At 39.7% G+C, this 25,878-nt stretch overlaps 1 protein-coding gene and 1 long non-coding RNA gene across 20 annotated transcripts in view; one reads left to right on the top strand and one right to left on the bottom strand.

Moving 5' to 3' along the window:
* Nucleotides 1–400, top strand: part of LOC140628667 (uncharacterized) — an 84,928-nt gene extending 84,528 nt beyond the window's left edge. Inside the window, exon 3 of the long non-coding RNA XR_012026682.1 lies at nt 81–400. This is a non-coding gene — a long non-coding RNA (uncharacterized lncRNA). The remainder of the gene's footprint in view (nt 1–80) is intronic.
* Nucleotides 1–25,878, bottom strand: part of DMD (dystrophin) — a 2,167,959-nt gene that overhangs the window by 56,339 nt on the left and 2,085,742 nt on the right. For 12 of the 19 annotated variants that reach the window (XM_072818058.1, XM_072818060.1, XM_072818056.1 and 9 more), the window contains 7 exons: nt 13,739–13,905; nt 11,386–11,497; nt 9,373–9,509; nt 8,602–8,640; nt 4,247–4,312; nt 3,069–3,134; nt 247–405 (listed from right to left, as the gene is read on the bottom strand). In XM_072818058.1, the coding sequence (XP_072674159.1) occupies nt 247–405; nt 3,069–3,134; nt 4,247–4,312; nt 8,602–8,640; nt 9,373–9,509; nt 11,386–11,497; nt 13,739–13,905 (746 nt within the window). The remainder of the gene's footprint in view (nt 1–246; nt 406–3,068; nt 3,135–4,246; nt 4,313–8,601; nt 8,641–9,372; nt 9,510–11,385; nt 11,498–13,738; nt 13,906–25,878) is intronic. The other 7 variants (XM_072818059.1, XM_072818075.1, XM_072818073.1 and 4 more) reach the window with 3 other exon arrangements.

The following is a 25,878-nucleotide window of genomic DNA, read 5'->3' as shown; positions in this document are numbered from 1 at the left end:
CACCACCATTAGCATTAATTCCTCTCACCCCTAAATTAGGACTTCTTAATTATACTATCGCATTTGTTTTCTTCTTTCAGGTAACAAAAAAGGAGAGAGAGAGAGACTCTGTAAATGGAGCTAAACAGATTATTGTAGAAAACAATTAGACACAGAATGACTCTACGTGAAGATTCCTGGCGCTTTTCTATGTGTGCACGTGTATGCACTCTGCATACCAATGACAAAGCTAGAAAGAAAACTCACCTGTTTTCTTCCTCAAGATCTGCTAGGATTCTCTCTAGCTCCCCTCTTTCCTCACTCTCTAAGGAAATCAAGATCTGGGCAGGACTACGAGGCTGGCTCAGGGGGGAGTCCTGGTTCAAACTTTGGCAGTAATGCTGGATTAACAAATGTTCATCATCTCTGGAAAATAAAATCAAAGGTTTTGGTTTTTTCTCCCCTTATTTTGCTTTGGGGGTTAGGGACTCGGGTGTGTATTTAAAAATAGAAACATTTGCTCTTAACAATTAATTAGACCCCTTTTCCTATTTCTAAAGACATTTTGATACTCTTGAGGTTGTGATCTGTGATTGTAGAGGTGACAATTCCAAGTGTTTCTTTGCTCAAATTTCCAAATGAATTTGATTGGCCTATTTACATGGGTAAATGAGAATTTACAGAAGTTTACAGAATTAGAGAAATACTGGGACTCGATGTTGACCGTTCAACCAATAGTTAACAGATATTAAAAGACATAACACTGGCTATATAATGCTTTTGCTACCAAGCCTGTCAAGATAATCTGTTCACTAACCCACACTCTTAGTGATAATGACCACGAAAAAAACCCCACAACTGTAGCCTTTACAATAATGAATATTTTCTTCAGGGGAGGACAATATGGCCACAAAGTGCTGTGTTGCTAAGCCGGTTTGAACTTACAAAAGCCATAGAGGCAAGATGGTAACAATAATGAAACTGGAAATGAATGACGGTTTCATTCAATTATTGTTCACATAGAAAAACAAAAACTGGAAGGAAAAGCACTGGGATGACTAATTAAAAGAAGACTGAACAACTCATTCTTTAGAACAGCTTTTAAGGACTAATCTTCAGGAGCAAAGAAGCAAAAGGCTTACATTTGGGGAGGCAGCTGCAATGTTTCCTTAAAACTAGAAACTCTCTAATACACAGGAGAAATTATTTTCTAAATGTATTGCTCCTAGCTCCTTAGAAGCCTGTATACTTCTAAGTTATAAGAACTTTGTTCTGTTCTTAATGAGAGGCTAAGGCTCTTTGTTTCTTGTTAGATATGAGTAGGATGATGTTAATATCCCTTTCACTAAGTCTTCTGAGTTGAAAACAATTCAGGTATTTAGGGAAAAAAAATCCTCCTGACTTAAATGATCAAGCCAGGTAATTGGCTAAGGAGTGAAAAGTTGACTAAAAATAATTATTGGGTGTTAAAAACTAACATTTAAGTGAATCTACCAATCCCCCAAATCACGTCCCCAGACTTGCCTCCAAAACGTGATGGTTTTACCCTCTAACATGGAGTCAAAATGGATTTTATGTCCTCAGAATGAGCTAAAGCTAAATTTTATTTAAAAATTGTAAAAAGGATTTTACTACCTTATTATCCCTCTTCCCAAATTCTGAAATTTTACTACAAGAACTTCCCATACTTAATTACACCAGAGCTATAATTAAATTTCTCTGACTGTTCTCTCAGGCAGTCAATGGATGGCAGCTGTTACTCGACAGGTACAGCTTGAAATAATATGAATGTGCTAGAGCTTCCAATACCAAAATTGGTGACCCAAAGAAGCAAATCATTCAAGATGTTTACATTTGGTTGATTCTTTGGCCACAGTTTCCTGTCAAAGTATTTCACATAAATCCTACCAATACTTATCCCCATGACTGAGAAAGAGAATACACCGCAGCTACTTTTGTTTGGGGAAAAGGTTGTTTTAAGTAACTCAGTCATATCCAAATGACTGGGTGTCGACCTGATTCAACACTCACCTCTGAAGGTGATCACCTATCTACTCAATGGCTTGTTCTCATGTCTTCAAAAACCAGTTATGTATAAATGCCACTCAGATACTATTTCCCTCAGCCTAATGCACACAAAGGCTTTTGCCTCATCTGAGTGTGACTCTGGGCTGCCATTCCAATGGCATGATAAATTTACCACCCATTCTTCTCTTTGCCTAGATTCTCCATGACAAACTGGTGAGACATCTGTAACTTATCCAAGGAAAGACACAGCTGTGCTTTGACTAGATTTTTTTCTAAGTTACCTATTCGGTTAGTAGATCCTGATCTTTTTCTTCGTATTAGCTTCTTAATCGGCTCCCTTCACCTCAGGCCCTTGGTTCCTGGTGCTGTCACTCTGTGCTCCTCATTGTGAACACCTCCCCAACTAAGTAATGAAGCCACTGTTTCCCTACCATAGCTGTGTGCTCTGCTATATCTAGCATTGCATTCTCTGTTTCCTTCTACTTGACAGGCCTGGCTTATCATCCCACTCAAAAAACTTTGTACTCCCTCTTCTGAAACCCTTCACAAAACTGCCTCACCTTATTTAGCTAGTGAAGATGCTAAGTCACAAAAATCTACTACTTTAAATCTCTGAAGGAACATGCCCAACTAACCTACCAGATGGGAACTACCAATGCAACTATACCAAGATTATATGTCTGTTCCCCGAGTGGAGAAAATACTACTTAGCCATCACTTTAAAAAAACTCATCCAATCCCTTTAAATATCTGGCAGGTTTGGTCAAAGATTAAGCATTTAATATAATTTCAATATTTGTGCCTGTACAACTTGTGATAATCTGGTATTAAATAAGGCACACTGTTTTTGCTACTCTGGAATACCAATAATATCACATTTTGGATGAGCTCATTCAGTGTCAGGTGGTTAAGAGTCAAAGAAAAAAAAAGTACATGAATGGCTCCTTGAAAGATTAAGTGAGTCTAATGCTAATTCCTATCCTCTGCACTATCCTACCTCTAAAGCCCTCAAAGCAATTTCATCGTCAGGAACATTTTGTAAAAAGAGACAGGATACTTACATGCTCTCATTAGGAGAGATGCTATCATTTAGATAAGATCCATTGCTGTTTTCCATTTCTGCTAGCCTGATAAAAAACGTAAAAGCTCATTAAAACTTATGTGATTTCTTAGAATCTATTCAAGACCTAATCGAACATTCCTGAAAACTAAAGGATAAATCATGTCAAGAAGAGAAAGGAATCCTTCAAATTAAAGAATGTGTGTGTTGCCCTAACCACTTGAGGCAGTGAGTGGTGGACCACAGCTAGTGAGTAGCTTTACATTTATGTTATAAATTATAAGGGAGGTTGTATTTAGTTGATTTTTTTCTTCTTCTTCACAGATTGATCTTCCTTTCACTGAGAATAGGCCTTTGTTTTTTACAAGAAAAACTTCCCTAACAACAGATACACTCTGTACCTTCGCTACCCCCTTCTTTTTTAAGACAATTAAAGCTTTCCTCTGATGACAGACTTATATAGCTAGTTAATGCTTCTCCCGGTTGATAACCAACTTTTAGCAGTTAGAATATAGATAAAGGATGGACTCATAGTAAGCTCTCTGAACAGTCTGCCACCAATTTTTACCTTCAGAAACCTCCTTCCCCTCAGACAGTAATAAAATCTTTTTACCACTAAAAAACAAAAAAGTTAACCAAACTCTTACAGACTTATTTAACAAGCATAAGATAGTTCACACATAGCAATTTGGTTTTTGGGTATAAAAATTCTCTGAAACACAAAGAAGGTGGGCCAAAAAGTTGTAAGGATTAGGAAAATTAATGCTTCTCTTCTTTACAGCATATGATGCGAAATAAGCGCACAAATGGAAAGCCAATGCTTTCATATGCTCTATAGAACACAGTACCATTTCTTCACACATGGATGTCTGGTCTAGCAGTTTTCTAAGAAGGTGAGATGGTTTCTAAGCCAATTCTTTAAACGTGCTCAGTATGCAAAACATCGCAAAGCTATCAGAGATGTTTAGAGGCTGGGGTTAGGGGAGATTGTTCTGGACTAATGCTCTTACTGGTGTCCAAAAACAACATGCAGTAGAATGGCATGCACGTTAGAGGGCAAGTGGATTAGTAGAAATCAGACAAGATTGGGGGGAAAAAAGATTTCAAATGATTATAGGTTAGCTTTCCTTGGTTAGTTATTTCAATCAATATTTGCCTGGCATTCAACTAGTCTCATACCTGCTAGCATAATGCTCAATGCGTGAATGAGTATCATCGTGTGAAAGCTGAGGGGACGAGGCAGGCCTATAAGGCAGAAAATGTGATTAGTCACAGATACCATCCATTAATGGAGAAAAAAACCCCACCACACAGTCATGTTATATACATGGCCTAACATGCTTTTATTCTAACTCTGGATAATATACACATCTGGCTGGTCCTGTATCTTAGGTATCATCAAGTATTTTAAATCAAAGTTGATTTTTTTTCCAAAAAAATTCCTCTTTTTTTTCCCCAAAAGCCATTGAAAGAGATCAAAATATTCTCTGGAAAGTTTCAATTACAGGAAAGGTTGGGGGAGACCATCTCTTTGGGACGTTTGTTCTCCTACCTTGTCATTTCTCACATCCTATAGTTCTGAGACTGTGTTGGCACTAGGTGGTTAAAAATTTGAAATAGTTTACACCCATGCTATTTATTAACTGCTTCCTTAGTGAATGGAAACTGTACATTTGCCCAGTACATCCACAGTCAACAATTTTAGTTCCAAGGAGGCCAGCGGAGGCCAGACCAGGCCCTGTTAAGATTCTACACAGCAAGATGTCTTGGTCTGTGTAGTTTTTGTAAGGAAGCAATATAACCACCGATTTAGTAGCAGGGCTATATTACTACTTCATAAAATAAAATTGAATGACCCCAAACGATACTGTGATGTTTTAAAAAGGAACGACTAAATTCAATAAAACGTCACAGTATCTGAAACGTTTCTTATCAGGGATACTGTGTGCTAACATATAGAGAAGAAAACAAGAAGGGAAGGTTAATATGAATAGTCTATATGCTTTTGGAGTGTAAAACCCTACTTTTTTTTTTTAAGCTCCAGAGACTAAGAAATGTGGTAAAGGTTAATATTTCCCCCACTCTTTCATATCTGATCTATTAATTATTCCTGAAGTTTTTATGAATCCATCTGTTCTGCAAACCAGTTTGGACTTGGGTTTTCTTGTTGTAATTGGAATAGGACAAAAGTTCTCTTCCATTTCTGTCCTGACACAGCAAGCCCTTAGGTAAAGGCACGGATCCAAAAGTCAACAGTAACCTATTCAGTGAGCAGTGGTTTAGACCAACGTCCAAACAGCATTAATGGATTTGGTCAAGACTAATAAGAATACATTTGGGTTTTTTTTCTTATATGGAAAAAAAAAACCCATCCATGTAGTCAAATAGGCTTACATAGTAAATGTGCTAGAAATCCCTATTTCTTAAAGAAGACAATCATAAGATGATTACAACACAGTATAGCAAACAACTAGGGAACTGAGGTCTTCACTGAGAGATGTCTTATTTATGCAACCAGTGTTGTCTAGGTCAAGGGTCACCATAATCCAATTTGTAATGAACTACAAGGACCTTTAAGCTGTCATGAGGAAATGAGGATGGCCACCCAATTTACTAGGCAGGTCCAAAGATTTCCATATGAATCTTTGCTCTAGCTTTGTAGAGCTTAGTTCATTTCTTAGAACCCTGGAATGGCACATTATTAGAAAAATGCTAAGGTCCGTCTTAAAATATTCACTGCAGGTCGAGATAATTTAGTACTTGGATTATTTGGTTTATAAGCCCCATCTTCTGAACAAACCAGTTTTTCATTTACATACTTTTTTTTTTACATTTACATACTTTTTTTTCATTTACATACTTCTGATAAGCTAAAAGCCCACCAGGAAGGAAAATGGGTGTTTTCCCTTCTAATGGTTGCTACCTTGGTAGTGTATAGAAGAAAGAAAACCCAAGACCTCTGAGCATATCCATACCAAGAAAACTAGGCAGGTAAATTCAAAACGCTTTAGTAAAATCTTATGCAGAAAATATTATGCAGCACTTTAATTCTTAGCCTTGAGGCTAATTCCATGTTTTTCTTATTAATGTACGTAGCACCTAACACAGCATGCATAAGCACAAGAACTCCTAAATCCAGAAATCTGAAAAAAAAAAAAGTAGTAGTAGTACACTAAAGGAAATACCTATTAAACCAGAAAGTGAGCCAAAAGGGAGCACTGTTCAGAGAATGATCATTTAAAAAAACAAGAATAAGTAAAAGTACCAAAACCATCTAGTCCAGAAACAAAACTAAATGCAAAGCCTTCTGAAATGCTTTTCTGAGAGACGGTAACAACACTGTTCTCCCTTCCTACACACAAAACGATATATCCAGAAGGATTAGTCCTGTTATCATTAATGGCCAATTCCATCCCCACCCACCAAAGGTTTCTCTTTTGTGAAAACTCCATTAATAAATTTTCATCCGCTTAGTTTCCAAAGCAGAATAGCTCAAAGAATACTGTTTCTCTCTTTGTGGACAAACAACATAAAAGGTTTAGGCTAGATTTAGTTTTAAAAATAATATGACAAATATAGGTAAATGAGGGTTTCCTCTAAGGAAAAACAAAAAATCTGTATTTCAGTCAACATTCAAATTCTGTGATCCACATGAGAATCTGTTACCATCACAGGGAATTCTTGCAAAATTAAGACACCTCAGGACCTGGTTCTTCTGCCTAAGTAGGAGAGCTCTACAATATATTTTATAAATTATTAATAATCCCATGAGTAAAGACTTTAATAAAGTTGCTGGTATTAAAGAAATAGGGACCATAGCTTTCCGGGTTTGGTTTTCTTCCTCAAAAGTAGAATTTCCCACTATTTCTGAATAATCGAACAGACTTTTTTATAAAAAGACAAAGTGATTTCATGTTTTAGATTTTAGAGGAAGATATTTTAATATAGGATGTTACTCATTTTAAATATCTTCAAAATTTAAGGCAAACACCCTCTACTTAAAATAAGTGTCATTAAACTAACTCACTTGCTGTGTTTTTTTCCTCATTGGTTGATGTATTCGATAAACTTTTTTTTCCATTCAAGGAATTGTTAGTTATTCTTTGCTTATTATTTTGTACTACCTCTATCCATACATTTTTAAAGTCATTCTGTAGCATATTTTCCTTTTGGGTATTTCAACTGGCTAAAACTTATTCCAACACAGAGTAAATTCATTCGCTTAGTGAGGATACAGTCATGCTGAGGATTTCAGCCTATCCATCTGTTTTGAAGTTTCTCCTTTAGGAAAGGTTCAAACTTCTATATATAAACTACCTGGGTTAGGGAAAATAATTACCTACAAGTAGCAAAAGAAAAAAAAGAATTGAATCTAAATAACTCCCCTTAATGAGTAAAAAAAATCAGGTATAGGTACTGATTCACAAAATTACAATAATGCAGCTTTAACAAAGAAAGGGAAAAAAAAAAGAAAGGGAAGCCTTACACTTCTTTTAGGCCAATAAAGACTTAAAATAAACCTCAATTAATAGCTTGCATTTATCACTACAGGATTTTTAAAAAAGGATATACTTTAAATTAAATTACATGGTGGAACAATAAAAGAGGCCCAATAAAAATAAATGGAGTTCTTCTAAATTGGTCATTTCTCTCTATACATAATAGAGCTGTCTGACTTAAAATAAATATTTTAATAAAGTACACTCTGAAATAATGAAACATTGGTATAAAAACTCCATACAACATACTTTTAGAACAATGCACACTTTGTTTGCTATTATATAAATCACAGACTCCCCAAAGAGTTTTCTAATAACATTCTAAACTCTAAGTCAATTATCTGTTGGTATCTAATATTAGTATTATTAACATATACCAATAGTATACAGTACACTTTCCTTCTAGTGTAAATGTATAACTACTTATGAACTGAATATTTAGTTTAGAGAGGAGAGCAAAGTAGGTTTAGTTCAAAATTGAGAAACTCATGTGTATAAAGATTAGTCCGGTGGCATGGCATTCCCTGATAAAAAGTACACACGCCTCACTGAAATGATGCCATCCAACTCAACATCATACTATAAAACAAATCCTGCTGATTTTTAACGGTCCACTTACAGCAGGCCCTAAGGAATAAACCATCATTCTTTCAAAGGTCCTGAAGTGTTGAAACTCAGAAAATATGGCTAAAGAATGTTATTATGTAATCAGAGGAGCTTATAATGGAAGAATATATAAACACATCTCTCAGGAATATAACTAACAAGCCAGTAGTCTCTTTGATGATTGATTCCAGGCCAGGATTTCTGCTGGTTAAAACCTGACCAGGTGGGGACCTGACAAATCTCCCTCTGATTCTCCTGATCTGTGGTGGATGGCACTCTCAAGGTCTCACCGCAGGAAGAAAAAAATTGAAATGAAGGAAGGGAAATTAATATGTCCTTAAAACCAAACCAAACCAACAGAACAAAAATTGTCAAATCAAGCAAGCAAATGTGTTGGTGGTAGCAGCACCCTTCAGCAGAAGTACTCACGCAGAATCTACCGGCCAGAAGTTGATCAGAGTGACAGGACTGCAAAACAAAAAATGAGGTGGTGAAGAGAGACACAAGGCAAACTCAGCCACAAAAAAAAAAAAAAAAAAAAAATAATAAAATAAAATAAATAAATAATAAATAAAAAAACCTGAAAGGTCAAAATAAATAAAATCCAACCAATTAAGTATGCACCATGAAAAGCAACAGCCAAACAAAGGTGGAGAGTGAGTTGAAGGAAAAACAAACAATTGTGCGATTGCCATCGGTGATGGAAAACACGAGAAGGTTTCCTAGAGGTAGAAGTATCATCATTTTGAGATCACGAGAATCATCACTACTTACTGCGAAGAATTTCCTGTGAGTCTCTTTTCTTTCAAAGGAGATAAAAGCGACTAGGTATGACCACACAATCAGATACAAAAAGACACACGCCTAGTGATTTGTGAGGGAGGGAGATCGGAATGAAACACTGGAATCACTCATCTGTAAACAGTCCCATATTTCTTATAAGGGAATTAGCAGCCGCCACGTAGTTTCTTTCCCTGTGAGATCAAGTGTGACTCTCGGCACAGGTAATTGTCACGGGATAACTAAGGTGGGAGAATGGCAATTGACCATCAGCTTGTTTTTTCTCTTTTCAGCTAAAGGGAAATCTACAGAAAGAAATAGGAGAGACTGTTTGCATCTGGGAGTGAAGGAGGGTGTTCAGCTGAGAGGAGCTCAAATATGTGTCAAATGAGAGGCTGTTTCGCTCTTGCCACTACTCACGTTTCCATGTTGTCCCCCTCTAAGACAGTCTGCACTGGCAGGTAGCCCATTCGGGGATGCTTCGCAAAATACCTTTTGGTTCGAAATTTGTTTTTTAGTACCTTGGCAAAGTCACGGACATCTTCTCCCGATGTAGTCTGCAAGGGAAATCGCACTGACGTCAGACATATGAGGGGATGATCTCAAGGTCAAAGATGATGCCAGCGTCCCGCCTCAGGGCACTCTTTCTGTAACTGCACAGACCTCGGGGGTCAAGAGCAACACCAACAGACAAAAACTGGGCTGGGCCTAGTATGCTAGTAACTAGAAGGGTTAACTGGGGCAAATTAGTCACCTCTCCAAGGCTCGGACCACCTGCTACCTGGGGGCACTAATTCCTCAACAAGTGGTGACGGTGAAACAACGAAGTATAGCAACCATGAGGGCTCCTCAATAAATGGTAAGTCTGGAGAAGTCTTAAAGGTGACCTTAAGCTTGGCCACACTTGATGGTATTTTTAAAAAGACTGTGTTGGGACACCTGGGTGGCTCAGCGGTTGAGCGTCTGTCTTCGGCCCAGGGCGTAATCCTGGAGTCCCGGGATCAAGCCCCACATCGGGCTCCCTGCATGGAGCCTGTTCTCCCTCTGCCTGTGTCTCTGCCTCTCTCCTTCTCTCTCTGTATCTCTCATGAATAAATAAATAAAATCTTAAAAAAAAATAAAAATAAAAAAGACTCTGTCCACAGTGATGTCAGGTTTCACCCACTGAGTGTCAGTCTATTCACTGCATGGCTCATTCTCCATCACCAAATGCCTCCGCCGGAATCCAAGTGAGAAAGACAATGAAAAGAACTGGATAATCGCTGTGACGACGGAAGAGAGAAAAGCTCGAGAGCAGAGCTTTTTCAACTTCCATGTGTGTGGCCTCTGCCTGCAGATCTTTTTTTTTTTTTTAAAGATTTTATTTATTCATGAGACACAGAGAGAGAGGCAGAGACACAGGCAGAGGGAGAAGCAGGCTCCATGCAGGGAGCCTGACGTGGGACTTGATCCCAGGACTCTAGGATCAGGTCCTGAGTTGAAGGCAGATGCTCAACCACTGAGCCACCCAGGCGTCCCCCGCCTGCAGATCTTCCTAAAATGCAGGTTGGATTTAGGAAGGCAGGGGCGGGGCCTGAGCTTCTGCATTTCTAGTAAGCACCCAGGTGACGCCTATGCCACGTTGCAGGCACTGAATAGCAAGCAGCTGGTGTTCAAAGAACCTTACACTTACACTTACGTGAGTCTGACCACCAATTCTATGTCCTTTCCAATTCACCAGCGATTCTTTCAAAGATCTATGAGCCACTGGACCCTTTCCCAAAACATCATCTTGGGAGAAAGCTCTACCTCTTAATTATAGAACCTTGGATGAATTATTTAACCTTAATAAAGGTCTGAGGATGAGCCTCAGAGTCCTCATCCGTAAAAAGGGAATAATGATAATACCTACTTCACAGAAGAGTTTAAAAGGCAAATACCAATATACATACGTATGTATGTGTGTATATGTATATATGTGTGTATGTAACATATACATACACAAATAGTAAAAATAAATAAATTTGAAAAAGGCAAATGCCCAGCATTAATTAAGCTAGACTGAGAAGAAGTAGTGGATCATAGATTCGGAGGAACCCCACATTACCCCAACACCCAGCATGCCCCGTGGCCATAAAACGTCTCCACACAATTGCTAGGGCTGTGCCAAATAAATATGAAAACGTCTTCTCCGATAACCATGCAAAAAGATGAAAAATCTGTTTGTTCCTTTGATCCTATTTGTGGAGTGTCTATGATGTTCCATGTGCGCCAGATACTACCTTACTCGCTGGGGTTCAAGTATATCCAGAGCCTATGATTTGGAGCCGCTTTAGCTGGGGAACATCGGGGGATCTTCTAAAACCCGGCATGATACATGCTCTGCAATACTGTACCAAAGGGAAACTCCTCCCCGGTGAACGAACTCTCATGCCAGGGAGGTGTCTCACTTACCGGAGTGCAGTATTCCACCATGGGATAGTGCATTTTATGGCCTTTTGCAACTCGACCAGAAAAAAAGCAACTTTGGCAGATGTCATAATTAAAGTGCTTTAGACTCCTGTACCTGGTAAAAAACAGAAACAAACACATATGTATTTCCTCAAATCAAATTCCCAAAGAACATTCTTTAACAAACCTTCTTCCACACGGTCTTCATTCTGGAAACAGAATGCAATGTTCATTAATCCCACAGGTAAGTGATTAACTTCCTACATCTACATATCTCTGGTGCTTCTTCTACAGTATCAAAACATTTTGGCAGGAAGATTATCCTAAAAACATATGGAAGGAGGGCAGAAAATTTCAGCTCTCATTTAAACTCCACTAGGAACCCTTTCAGATTAAGTAGGAAGATACTGGCAACCTTCCAATCTTTTGAAGACCAAACACAAGACTTTGAAAGAACTTCCAGGAGAGAGACACTGATATATTGCAGGCCCTCTACTCATTCTGGGGACAAACATTTTTCTGAAGTAATTATTTTCAAGACAATTTATCAAGAGAAAGCAGTTTCATAAAATAAAGGCAAATGAAACAAGAGCTCTCATCGAAAATTCATCTTGCTTTAATCACATTTTCTGATTGACTGACACGGTTCACCTGGAGGTAGTTCCTTAGATGATCTCTTTTATGTGTCTCTCTTCAGAACCCCTACACTCCACCACATTACCCACAAATGATAAGTGAAGCCCCAAGAGAAGACAAATTTGGGCTGGATAAAAGAATCTAAGTACGAGGTGGTACGTACACCCCCATTCTCAGTATATGATATTATTTCCCATTCTCCCTGCCTTTTGCTTTCTTAGATAAGAACCCTAGCCAATTCAAGTAAACATATTCCTTCTGCCACATATGGGAATGAGGGGAAAAAACTACCTTTTTTAGATCCCAACCATCTTTTGAGAGGGAGAGGAGGAAAGAAAAGTGCCACTTCCCAAAATAATCTAATTCAGTAAGGGCAAAAGATTTCGATACAAGATCATGCTCAGATCCTCCAAAGCACTCCCTTTTTCTATGTTGTAAAACCTCCCCCCTGCACATAAATCTCACTAGCTAGGGAAGCTGAGAGAAGAAAGGGAAGAAATGTAACATGGTCCCCTGTGGCTTTCCCTCCCCGGCATCCCCTGGTATCGTTCTTACCTGCCAGAAACCAGGAAGGCTGGAAAACTGTGTCCTTTGTGAGTACTGTCTATTCAGGGTTGTCTATCTAGGCTTTAGAAACCTCTAAGGGTTTTTGTAAGACCTCTTTGTCAACAACACGAAGTATGGAAGGACAAACACCAGGGTAGTGAGCAGTGAATAAAAGGCACACCAATGGCACAAAGTAGTTCTCAGGAAACAGAGAAATAAAACAAGTCCAAGCATAGCTAGAGAAAGAGTATTTACTTAGCTGTTAAGTGGATTCTGCATAGGCAGAGACCATATAGCTAGTTTACAACTTTACAGCTTATTCATTGCTATGGAAACCCTGATGTCGATCCAGATGTTTAAATACATCATCATTTCAAAATTTGTATTTGGGATTCTTGTTCGGTAAGAGCCATTCATTTAAAAATATCCCATCTCCCCAAACAGGTCAACGAGGCTGAAGATTTAAGAGCCAATTGTTTGCCGTGACATTTTAAGAATATCAGAATAATAACCTGCTATGCTCCCTATCTCTCTCACTTTTAAATTTATAAAGAACCTTTCCCTTTTTTAGCTGCTTTGTGAAATTTTCATTTACTTGCATACTTTATATTCCCTTAGAAGTTCATTAGGATACCCTGCCAAGAGTGTAATCAGATTCACAGATAAAGTAGTAAGTTCTGGGTTGCTTGAAACAATTCTTGTTAGTTCAGGGAACAAAAGTGGTACAAAGTGAATAAGAAACTGAGCTACCATGACAGGTCTCCCCAAACAGAATCATCTCTTAGTTTTAGAACAGATTCTTAGAGAATTTCTATAAACAGGAAAAAAAAAAAACCCTCAAAGAGATAGAATTTCCTGGACCCAGGAAGGAAGCGTCACAGTGACTCTACATTCCCCTGAGGGACAAGTATCTACATGGAGGCAGGGCAATCAGTCGGGCCCATTCAATCAAGAACCGGGCTCTGCAGAGCTCCAGAATGGAGGTGGAAAGGGCCACCTGCCTCATGAGTCAGAGCCACCAAAATAGCCCAGTGACCGGGGCAGTCACTCTCGAAAGGAACAAACTGACAGCAATTGGCAAAGGAGATAAAAGATCAAGTCATAACAAGGTGCAAAACACGGAGAAAAAAAAAATGCCACCGTGGGGCGGGGCAGGGGGTAGGGTTCCTGATACCTGAATCCGATGATGGGACACTCCTTGCAGATGTTGCACTTGGCCTGGTGCTTGGCAGTTTCCGCGGCAGCCACTCGGTGCAGGACAGGCAGCCACACCATGGACTGGGGCTCCAGGCGCATCCAGTCTAGGAAGAGGGCCGCTTCGATCTCAGGCTTATTATTAGCCTGTGTGGACGGCAGGAAAAGTGAAGGGGGGGGGTTCACAGGGCGAGAAAGAGGGGGAGAAAGGAAAGGAGGAAGATGTCAGTACGGGCCATACCTTGAGGAAGACAGAACGGCAGTGGCGCAACGAGACCCACTTTTCACACCTGTTTTCTGCAGATGTCCCCCTCACAGCCACACGAGCCACCTACCCCCCTCGGGCTTTGGTAACCTGCCATGACTCTGGTCGGCTGCTAGATGACAAGGAAGCGAAGCAAAACTGACACACGGAGAAAGTAGAGCAGAATACACACCTGAGGCTGGGCGCTAGCTTTAGCGCCCGTTTTGGAACAGACAGGTAAGAGGAAGCCAGAAGTGACATGCAAGCGTGTACTGACGACATTTCAAAGGAGGTTAAGAAAAAAACCAACTCAGGAATGATTGATTGTTTTTTCCTAGAGAATCTTTTTCTCAGTGTTTCACAGAAGCATAATGAAGAGGCTTTAAAACACATCTGGTCCCAGGGCTTCATTTTACAGATGAGAAAACTGAGACACAGATGAGGGAAGTAGCTTTTCAGAGGCCATAAAACTGACTACGAGCCGAGATGCTACTAGAACCCAAACCTCCTGGTCTAGTGCTGTTTTCAGGATGGCCTGCTGCTGCTCATTGGTCTCTACTTCTCTCCCTTTCAAAGTCTCAATTTAATAAACACCATTCCTCCCCAATAGTACAAATGATTTTAGAAAACTCAAAATACATTTATCCATCATTTAGAGGCTGCTACAGTCATGCATTTTAATTACATCTTCGTTAACCCTATAAGATGGCATTTTAATTTTTGTGTGTGCTTTTGGGTTGACCAATATATCAACCACTTCTTTTTTTTTTCATTGCTTCTTTCATTTCACATTTTCCATCTGGGATCCCTCCTAAGTATATCCCTTAGAATATTCTTGTGTCTTATTGGTGGAGAATTTCTCAGGTTTTGTTTGGTCTGTAAAAATCTCTTTTTACAGTGCATATTCTTGACAGCTATCCTCATTGGGTACAGATTTTTAGACAGAAAGGATTTCTTTCCTTTTTTTTTTGTTTTGGCACATTGAATTATTATTCCACTTTTATTTTACTTTCTCTGTTGCTACTGTTAAGAAATTGTCAGCAACAAAGCAGACTATTGCTCCTTAGAAGGTAATTTGTCCTTTTTCTGTCTTGTGTTTCTAGAGGTTATTTATACTCTTCAGTATTCACTGGGCTTCTTGAATCTTTAGTGTCTTTGGTCAGCTCTGGAATCTTCTCAGCCATGATCTCAACAAATAATGCCTCCATTCCATCTCTGTTCTGCTTACAGAAACCTATTAGATAAATGTTAGATTCTCTCAAACGAGCCCGCATTGCTCTAAACAGGCCTCCTAATGCTTCATTTCTAACAATCCCTTCTATCTCGTTCTCTCTTTAGTAGCATCCAGTCTGTTGTTAAGCCCATACAGTAAGTTTTAAATTTTGGTTCTTGAATGTTTTAATGTCTACAAGTTCTATTTGGTCATTTTAAGGTCAGTTCTACAAAGTCTATGGCTCCTGGCAGATATTTTTCAATGTTATCTGTGATTTTTTTAAAACAGAGTAAACATGGTTTTCAAAAAATAATCCGTGTAATGATTCCAAGGTATGAAATTACTATGGGTCTGCTTTTGCAGTCTGCTGTTTCTGCTGGTTCTCACTCACCTTGCGTTCTTGGGTGCTTAATTTTCTTTTTATTATGTACTACATTGACCTTAAAAAAATCTTCTGGAGATACTTTGAGCCCTAGAATGCAAGTGCTTTCTACAGAGATGATGTTCATTTGCTCTTGCCAAGAACCAGAGGACACTGCCAATTCCAAGACCAATTGAAACTGAACACAGGGATGGAATATTTAGTATCAAACAAGTAATGAGTATCTGCACTGCAAACCCATGTAGCTTCTCTTGGAATGTGGCTTGCTAACGATGCATCTATTCATACATTGCAGACAGAAAGGCAATAGGGTTTGGGCCGATGGGTCATTTGGCTTGCAAAGCTCACCACTTCAGCAGTAGTCCAGCCGTTACCAGATTATAAATTTAACAACAGTATAATGAGCTATTTGACCTTGAATTTCCTAGCTGCAAAACGCTATCAATTCGAGGTACCAATAAAAGCTTTTGTGGAGTACTTTTCTCTGCGTAAAGAGCCATTGCAGATGTACTCTGTGGAAAACTGAAAGAAAAAAAATGATGGAACCTAAAGATGAAAGGAACCACGCAAGTGAACTCATCGTTTTGGAATGGCACCACAGACCTGTCAGACCTTCCACAACCACTGAGTCCAAACTCTTATGCAATGCCAGTGCGTTCTTACGGCCACTATATAAATGTCAGCCATGCAAGGGAGCCAACATCCTTAATGGATGATCCTGAATGCTTGAATACAGGTACCCCTGTCAAAAGTGCTTTGTCACACAGAGCTGAAATCCACAGAGTAGAGCGGAAGCTGCAGAATCCAACTACAAAGAGTCCAAAGCCCAGCTCTACCACTTACTAGTTGTATGACCTTGGTGAATTAAATTTATCTTTCTGTGTCTTACTTGCCCTCTGCCATGAAATGGAACTAGGAAGAGCACCTACCTCATAGGGTTGTTTTAAGATTTAAATGAGTTATGGGCAGCCCGGGTGGCTCAGCAGTTTAGCGCCTTCAGCCCAGGGTGTGATCCTGGAGACCCGGCATCAAGTCCCACATCGGGCTCCCTGCATGGAGCCTGCTTCTCCCTCTGCCTGTGTCTCTGCCCCTCTCCCCCGTGTCTCTCATGAATAAATAAATAAAACCTTTAAAAAAAAGATTTAAACGAGTTAAATGAGAGGCATATAAAACAGTGTGTGGCAGACAGCAAGAGCCATGCCACTGTGTGCCACTGTTCCTCTCAATGTTGCTGTCTATAAAACCAGAAACCCAGAAGGTCTCAGGCTTTACAGAGCCCTTTCAATATTTTACTAGAGCTGCCATGTCTGTTCATACCTCCTCAGCCCTTTTCCTTTTATTTTATTATTTTATTTTACAAAGACTTTATTTATTCATGAGACACACAGAGGGAGAGGCAGAGACATAGGCTGAGGGAGAAGCAGGCTCCCTGCAGGGAGCCTGATGCGGCACTTGATCCCAGGACCCTGGGATCACACCCCGAGCCAAAGCAGATGTCAACCACTGAGGCACCCAGGTGCCCCGTATTTTATTTTTAGAAAGGTGCCCCCATATTTTATTTTATTTATTTGAGACAGAGAGAGAGTGAGTGAGGGGAGGAGCGGGGGGGGGGAGGGAGAGAGAGAGAGAGAGAGAGAGAGAGAGAGAGAGAGAACCTCAAGCAGACCCCACGCTGAGTAAGGCTTGATCTCATGACCCTGAGTTTGTGACCTGAGCCAAGCTGAAATCAAGAGTCAGGAGCTCAACCAGCTGAGCCACCCAGGTGCCCCTCCCCTCATTCCTTTTATTTATTCCTCATAGGACATGCCTTGGTTTGCCAGTGTCCTTTAGAAAACTACTCTCCAAATATGATCTGTTGGGAATGGTACCTCCAATTGTCTGGATAGTAGGATTGGATGACTTTCTTTTGTTCCATATTATAAGCTCACACAGGGTTTCCACTCAAGTAAAATTTCTGGATCAGTGTTTCCCAGTGCATCCAACAGATCAGTCATCCAACAAAACGCTTCATGAAAAGAAGGTCAAATTAATTATGGAAACACTGCACATTATATCTGCCTCTTAAAATTCTTAATGCATGTTAACATATTAAAAGCTGAGAAGGTCGTTGGTAAAGAAACACGTTAAACTTTGTTTGACCTCAGAATTTCCCACACTAATTATTCAGTGATCCCAAGAACTTTTTTTTTTTTCTTCTTAAACTTTTCAGGTTTATGAACACCACAAGGTACTAATGCTGTGGTGGGCATAATGGGAAATGCTGTTCTTGGCTGTTTCCAGTGATTCCTCTACTCTGTGCTTGTTCATCTGGGACTGGTTTCTTTCACCTTCATCAAGGATTTCCTATTAGTCTGAGCCCACTGTATAATTTCAGCAAAATCTTGAAGAATTCTGACTCTCACAGTCAGTAGATGAGGTGTTCTCCCCACTTTGTGGAATTTTTACATTTTTCAACTTTATTTTTAAATAATGTTTACATTTGAAAACATGTGTTCTGTCTTCATCAAAAAGTCCCCGGTGAAAATATCAAGCAGGCCGAGGTCAAACAGTAGCCACACTGCGACAGCCTGCTGCTCAGGTCCACAGAAACCCAGGCTTCAGCCTTCCCGGGTTAAACCAGGCCTCCCTCTGGTTCTACCACCGTGTAGGCTACTGCACACATTTCTCTATCTTGTACACAAAGACGCAACGAGAGACTGCGTCAAAGGAACTACAAGTTTCAGCGTCAGTACGTCCTATGACAATCTCCTGCTCCACTGGTCTAGAAACCAACTTTATCAAAAGAACCCTTTCTAGCGAGGAGACAAACCAGTACAGAAAGAAAGTAAATTGAAAAGCAGTACTAACACATTCCTATTTGAAACATGGATTTACTGTCACTTAATCTGAACCTATATATTTTTTTCCGGCCTTAAGTTGGAATGAGAGTCTGTTTAATGATGAATTAACAGATACACTGTAGAGTAAAAATTCAAGTTTCATACAGGAAGTGTGGTAAGAATAGAAGGCTGCTATTCATTCCAGAAGATGGAAAGTAACAATCCGACCATGAGTCAGCCACAAATGTAGGTGTAAAAACATAGAAAAGAAAAACCGTGACTATGATGTATAATGGAAGGCATGGTGGGTACCGCGTGAGGAAATGGCCTCATGACCCTCAGTACTGTTCAAACCCGCCTTAGAAAACGCGGTCTTGTTCTGGGGACTACAGCTGACCCAGAATTTAGAGAAGGCTTGGCAGAAAGGCACAGGGATAATTAAAGGGTTTGAAAGACCTATGAGAACAGTTTAAGGGAATTGGGATTATTTAGCCATGAACAAAAAAAGAGAACGAGCAAGAAAGAGTGGCTGAAGGGGCAATTTAATAACAGTTTTCAATTATGTGAATGGCTCTTGCATAGGGGCCTGTGACCAGCTGTTCGATCCCTCCACTGAGGACAGAACAAGAAGGAACAGGCTTAAGCAGCATGAAGAATTTAGGCTGTAACTCATACAGAATTTCCTGATGCAGAAAGTTGTTAAAGCATTAGGGTGAATTACCAAGGGAAGCCAGAGAATGTTCTCCTCTTTCAAAATACTATAGATTCTCTTGTTTTTAAAGGTTGGAAATTCTCAAGGTTCTTCCTGGCTCCTAGGATGTAAAATCCATCATTTTGGCTCTTTTAACACTGCTCACCGATGCCACCTGACAGCACTGAAGACAAGGTATGGCGATTCACATGCTCCTTCTGTGTCGATCTTTCATTTTTACTACAAACCATTCTGTATCCTAGTGGTATATTCCCTCCTTTTGTCTGGCAATAAAGAAGGCAAGAATTAAAAACCAAGCCAGCTTCCGTAATGACCTAACTGAACTAAAACTAAAACCCAGCTAAAATGACATTTTGGCCACTCTAGCAAAAATACATAAGGACAGACTGGCACAGGAGGAAATTGTTGAGGAAAAAAGATAGGTACAATGGCAATGAATCGACATCATCCTTTTTGGTGCCACCATTTGCTGCCCAACATAGAGGCCTCAGACTGTTTCCCTCTGTATCAAGGATGATCTGGCCCTCTCCCCTGAATGCTACTTGCAAGCCATCTGAGTAAAAGCTCTTGGAGTAGACCGTTTGGCCCCAGGTTTTGTCTTGTTTGGGTTTCTGGGTTTTGGCCAATCCTCTTTTTGCCCTTTATGTGGCAGGCACACACAAAGAGCAAAGATCTCCAGCTCCTTCGATTGTGAGACGCAGTTTGGAAGGATCTTGGGATTCCACTCCTCTGCTGGGCCTCCTGTATCAGTGACTCTCCACAGTGTGGAGGCTAGGAAAAGAGTCAGTCATCAGGACTGCTGCTCCATTATGGCCAACTGCAGGGTGGGGCTTTATGCAGGTGCCATCTTAACAAAGTAGGCAAACAGTTACAAGAATGCCGGTATCTGGACTTTGCAGCCAGAAGACAGCATCACCAAAATAATACTTAAAAAAGGCATCACATGCCAAATTTGGAGTTGGGGGATTTGCCCAGCATTCAGAAACCCAGCTTTTGGGTTTCTTTCACGTTATGCTTCCCATAAACCCCGAGGCACCCAAGGGCCAGGCCCCAGATGGCTGCCAAGGCGTCAACCAGAACACTCATTATTCTGTCAGGATTGCAGTATTGTCAGTTCGTGGCTACAGAAGAAATGCGATGGGAAGATTTCTGAGCGAGTCCCATACCCTAGCTACCGTCACCACATACAGTGTGTTTTTAAGAGAAGGCAATTAAGCATCTTGACTTTGAAGATTTTTGGAAAATTCATGTCAATGCTCAATCAACTGGGAAAAAAACCGTATAAAGTAAATGTTATGCAAGAGACTGTACCCAGTAGTTCTCAGATGATACAAAATGAACTAACCACCTTAAAAAAAAAACTTGCCTAAACCTAAAGGCAGGAACTAGGTTTCCACCCCCCACCCCCAAAGTTTACGGAATTGAAGGATGGGACAGGAATGAAGCTGCAGTGTGATCACAATAAATAAAAGGAAGGATTAGAGTATCTGAATGAGGTTAGAATTTTTAAAAAACTGCCGAGTCATCCTGAAAGAGCAACAAAATTAAACCTAGAAGGGTTGTCTAAGGAGAAGACAAAATACATGCATTCTCAAACTGTTTCCAGTTTACTTTTAAAAACTTCCTGGAGTCAATGTCTCTCTGTTGGTTTGTCTGTTATTATATCATACACCAAAAGGCTAACAGTCTTATTCTAAATCTGAAGGATATGTTTAGAATGGTCTGGCTTCAAATATGGGAATATACAAACTTCACACTGGGAGGCTCCCAGGTAGATTGCCATGCTCTACGTCAATGTTTCTCAGGTAGGGGCATTTCTGCATTCCAGGACATCTGACGATGTCTGGGGACATTTCTGGTTGTCACAACTGAGGGAGGGATGTTACTCATGTCTAGTAGACAGAGGCCAGGGTCCTGCTAAATATCTGATAGTGTGCAGGACAGCCCCCTCCGACCATGAATCACCTGGACCCAAGTGTCAGTAGTGCCAAGATTGAGAAACCCTGGCCTAATGTTTACATCTCACATTACCATGGTTCATTTGTCAAAATTCAGAAACCAACACAGGGACACAGTGTTAGCTACACACCAGATGTCCCTGGGAGCCCTACAGGGCACCCAATAAGCAGGTAGCTATCCTCTTACAACACAGAAATACAGGAGCCATGATAAGGCCTGTTTTGCTAGGAACTGGGAAATAAAAGCCACATGGATTAATGTATCATGAGTAGAGGAAAGAAAAGGGACAAAGGAAAACCCCAACCTAGAAGTCACAAGGGAACCTGCTAAAATCACAGACTCAGATTTGAAATCAAGCTGTTTCTCAAATAGACAACCCTATGCAATGTATTCCAGGATGAACGGTAGCAGAACTTAATTTAATTGTGGCAAATAATTATCCCAGTCAGCTAGGATATGAAAGTGTGTATGTGGATGTATGTATGTTGTCATTTTATTTCATAGAATTCCTGCCCATTGAGAAGAAAAATAACTAAACACATAAATGTTGAAGATGTTCATATGCATGAATAGAATTTCCAAACAGTCTTATTGATGGAAAATGGCAAATATATGGAAAATACCAAGACAAACCAAGGATTTTTTTTTAAAGTTTCATCTCTCCTTCATGCCCAACTTCATTTTTGCTGTTCCATTAAGAAAATGCCCCCTTCATAAATCCAAATAACTATTTCAATATTGTTACCGCTGTTAATAGATAAAGGCATTAATAACTCACAGCCCAACTTTTCTGGTCCTGACTGTGGAAAGCTTGTGTTTGGAAAGATTGGCTAAATTTAAGTTGCTCAAAACCATTTTATGAATTAGTGTGTACACAAAGACTTTAAAACTGTAAGGGAAATGGCCAGCCAGGGTTAGACAATATAGGACAGGCAGTTCCGGTCTGTTCCCTGAGCTGTTATTACAATTTCTCTAACAACCTCTAAATCTACCGAGGACATCAGTGGAATATTTTACATAAGAGAGAAGCCTGCACTAGCAACGAACATAAAAGGAGGAACAAGAACAAGGTGTAAAGAATATTAATGACTCTTCTTCCAAACAATCCCAATTTTTATGAAAGCCAAATGAGTGATAAAAAAGTCTTCTCTAAAACTATACAAAACCTGCATGTAACAAATAAAACAGAAAGAAGGTGGCATTTTGATCCTCTTAGACACAAGATTCTTGTCCTTTACATTTGAGCTGCTGAGGAGATTATAGTCAGGGACACAAGGGATTGCTTATGAGAGCCTTGACACAAGGCTGGTTCATATTTTGCACTTAGTCTCTGCTACTTCTATTCAGAGAACAGCTGGTCTCACATGGAGGGCCACACTGTATGTACAGGACTCTCTTCAGGATCTTCTATTGCTGTTACAAGTGTCATTACCTGGAAGACCAGGCAATCTTTGCTAATAATGACCACGCTTTGAAATGAGTAGAAAGAAGTATTAATACTGGAATTAAAATTTTAAAAATAAATAGGGGAAAAAACCAAATTGTGGAATACCCATACAATGTAATACTATTTAGTACTTTAAAAAAATGAAGTAGGGATACACAGAATATGAATAAATATCAATTATACTGAGTAAAAGCCAGGCAAAAATGAGTACATCCTATAAAATTCCATTTGCATAGAGTTATGGACTATGCAAAATAATCTATAGTGATACAAAGCAGGTAAGTTGTCATCTACAGATGGGGATGGGTGCGGGGGCCCTAGGAGGACCTGGAGGGATTAAAAACACAACGGGCCTAAAAACACTTTTTAGGGTGATAGGCATGCTCCTTTTGATTGCTGTGATGGATTCATCATGTGAACACAGGTCAAAAATGATCAAATTGCACACTTTAAAAATAGAAGTTTAAAAATGAACAATTCATTAAAAAGAAGATATGAGAATGAAAAAAACTTGGGGATACCTAGCTCCTGATATGATACATTTAACTATGCTACAGATGAAAAAAGGCTCAAAGAAGTAAAGGAAATAGCTCAAGATTATCTATTATTTTAAAACTTCAATATGTACATGTAAAGTAGTCTTAAAATATAAAGACAGAAGTGATTTCCTATGGGAACAGACAGGCTGATCTCTGAAATCTTTTGAATCTTTAATTCATTTGAGAGTTCTAGAGGCTCTGATTCTAAGCAAGGCCTACCTGGGACAATGCTCAGCTACTGTACCTTCAACAAAATTCTATACTCATCTACTGACTGTATGAAGGTACAAGTGAATCCTCAAAAGCCGCTATGATAAATCCATACTCCTAACTTTTTGATCACCTCTTTTTCCCCCTTCTTTTTGGTAATCTGTGTCCTTCCTCCTCCCATTACATGCTACAACATATATGAGCTACAAGGACTGACAGGTTCAGGTCTACCTATACTGAAGTAGCAAAAAAGGGAAAGAAGAAATAGAAAAACCTATGAGCATCACAATCTTCTTGAGCACATAGCTTATATTAAATTCCTTGGTTAACTTGCCACTCCTATAAAAGAGCTGGCTGACATGGAAATGTATTTATTAGATGAATGTTTACATTGCTACAGAGGAGGAAAAGGACTGTATACTGGCATTTGAGGTAATGCCATGGCAAAAAGCATATCCAAAGGCAGCTCAGTTGGGAGAAGTTTCATTTCTTGTACATTCAACATCACTTTGGATGTCTGTGGTAATACTTTAAAAAAAAAAGAGGGGAGAAGTGGGAACTCTACAGAAGAAACTCAGCTACTACATATGGAAAGAAAGGTAGAATTGGAAAAATCACTCTTAGGCAGCCACCAATATAATCACTGAATCAGAAAAGGACCATCAGAGGAGGCTAAAATTTTAGGGTAAAAGGTTCTTAAGGAATAGGATATTCACAGAGTCTCAAAATATCACAAACAACTTCCTAATTACAAAGGGAAAGGATACTTTTATTTTTTGAAAGATACTATTTATTTATTTATTTATGAGAGCTACAGAGAGGGAGGCAGAGACATAGGCAGAGGGAGAAGCAGGCTCCCTGTGGGGAGCCTGATGCAGGACTCGATCCCAGGACTCCGGGATCACGACCTGAGCCAAAGGCAGACGCTCAACCAATGAGCCACCCAGGCACCCTGGGAAAAGGATACTTTTACAATGGAAATATCTGGCAGACACTGCCTTAACATACTTAGTATTATCAGTAAAAACTAAGTGTCATTTTGTCCCTCCATATGTGATACAATGAGGAGAGAACATCACCTCTGTTGTTGCCTTTCCAAAACATTTTAATCTAAATCTAATCAGGAGGAAAGAACTAGAAAAATCCCGAATATAGGGATTTTCAAGAGAAGTGGTCTGAGCTCTTCAAAAATGTCATGGTCATGAATGAGAAAAAAAAATGCTAGGGACTGTTCAGATTAAGTGAAAGTACAGAGACATGACAAGCAAATCTAAGACAAAAACCCTAAGTAGATCCTAGAAGAAAATAGCCACCCATAAGGAACATTCTAGGGCAATGGAGAAATTTTGATGTGGACTGTATGCCAGGTGATATTACTTCATGGATATGAAATTTGTGTGATGACAGCTTTGCAGTTATGGAGGAGAAAGTCCTTTAAAAAAACATGTGTGGTGAAGTGTTTAGGGGTTTATGTTTTATGTTGTGATGTCCTTTGACTTTTAAATAGTAAAGGGAATGAGATATGAGATCTATGGGTGCTCATTACACTAGCCTTTCTATTCTTTTTTATGCTTGAAAGTTTTCCAAAATAAAATGCTGGTTGGAAACCATGGTTTCTTCCAAATCATCCCTTCATGGGGGAGGGCAAGGTAGGTGGGAGGGTAAGAATGACTTTATTTTCTTATAAAGATTTTATTAATTTGACAGAGATATATAGAGAGAAGAGAGTACGCACAAGGAGGGGGAGTGGCAGAGGGAGAGGGAGGCGCAGGCTCCCCGCTGAGCAGGGAGCAGGACGTGGGGGCTCAGTCCCAGGACTCCGGGATCATGACCAGAGCAGAAGGCAGGTGCCTTACCCTGAGCCACCCAGGTGCCAGAGTGACTTTAATAATTATTATTAAAAGTGTGTGTGTGTGTGGCGGGAGGAGATGGCACTAATGTCATTGGTGTAAGATGTGAAAAGCTCTTCAGAATTACTTTTCTCAAAAAATACAAACCTAACACCAAACTGATTTGCTCCCTACAAGAGCTCCTGTAGGGAGCAAATCAGCTACACTGTTCCTAAAACATCCTCTCATACCCTGCCTATATGCGCTTTTCCAAGGTAACTGAATTTTCAGCATAAAAAGTTTAAGAACCCCCGTATTTACAGACATTTTTCATATTTGAAATAAAGATGGAGAGGTCAAGAGTTGTGTTTGTGAGATAAGAGGTAAGAGGCCTCCCATAACTGCTGTCTTGGGTAGAAATCAAGTATTTTATTTAAAGTTCTGAAGATAATGAGCAGGTTGGAGGCCAGCAGTCACTGCTCTAAATATTAATCAGGACTCCGAATTACCCATTAAAGATAAAATCAGCCCAAACAATAACACACGGTGATTATCCACTCTTCATTTACATGTTCAAGGACAACTGTCCTGACCTCAGGCTCTCCACTCCACCTGACTAATAAACCAATTAACACCATGGCTCCAGGGAACCTAAGCACAATTTTTAAATCTATGCAAATCCGTAAGTATGCTCCACATTAATTTATGCTAGAGAGTTCTTATTTAACAGAAAAGTTTCACACATACAACTGTCTTTAGATATCAC

Source organism: Canis lupus, chromosome X (genome assembly GCF_048164855.1).
Source record: "Canis lupus baileyi chromosome X, mCanLup2.hap1, whole genome shotgun sequence".
Classification (NCBI taxonomy): Eukaryota; Metazoa; Chordata; class Mammalia; order Carnivora; family Canidae; genus Canis; species Canis lupus.
The sequence above is the reverse complement of the archived record's forward strand: the minus strand, read 5'-3'. Positions and strand labels throughout refer to the sequence as shown.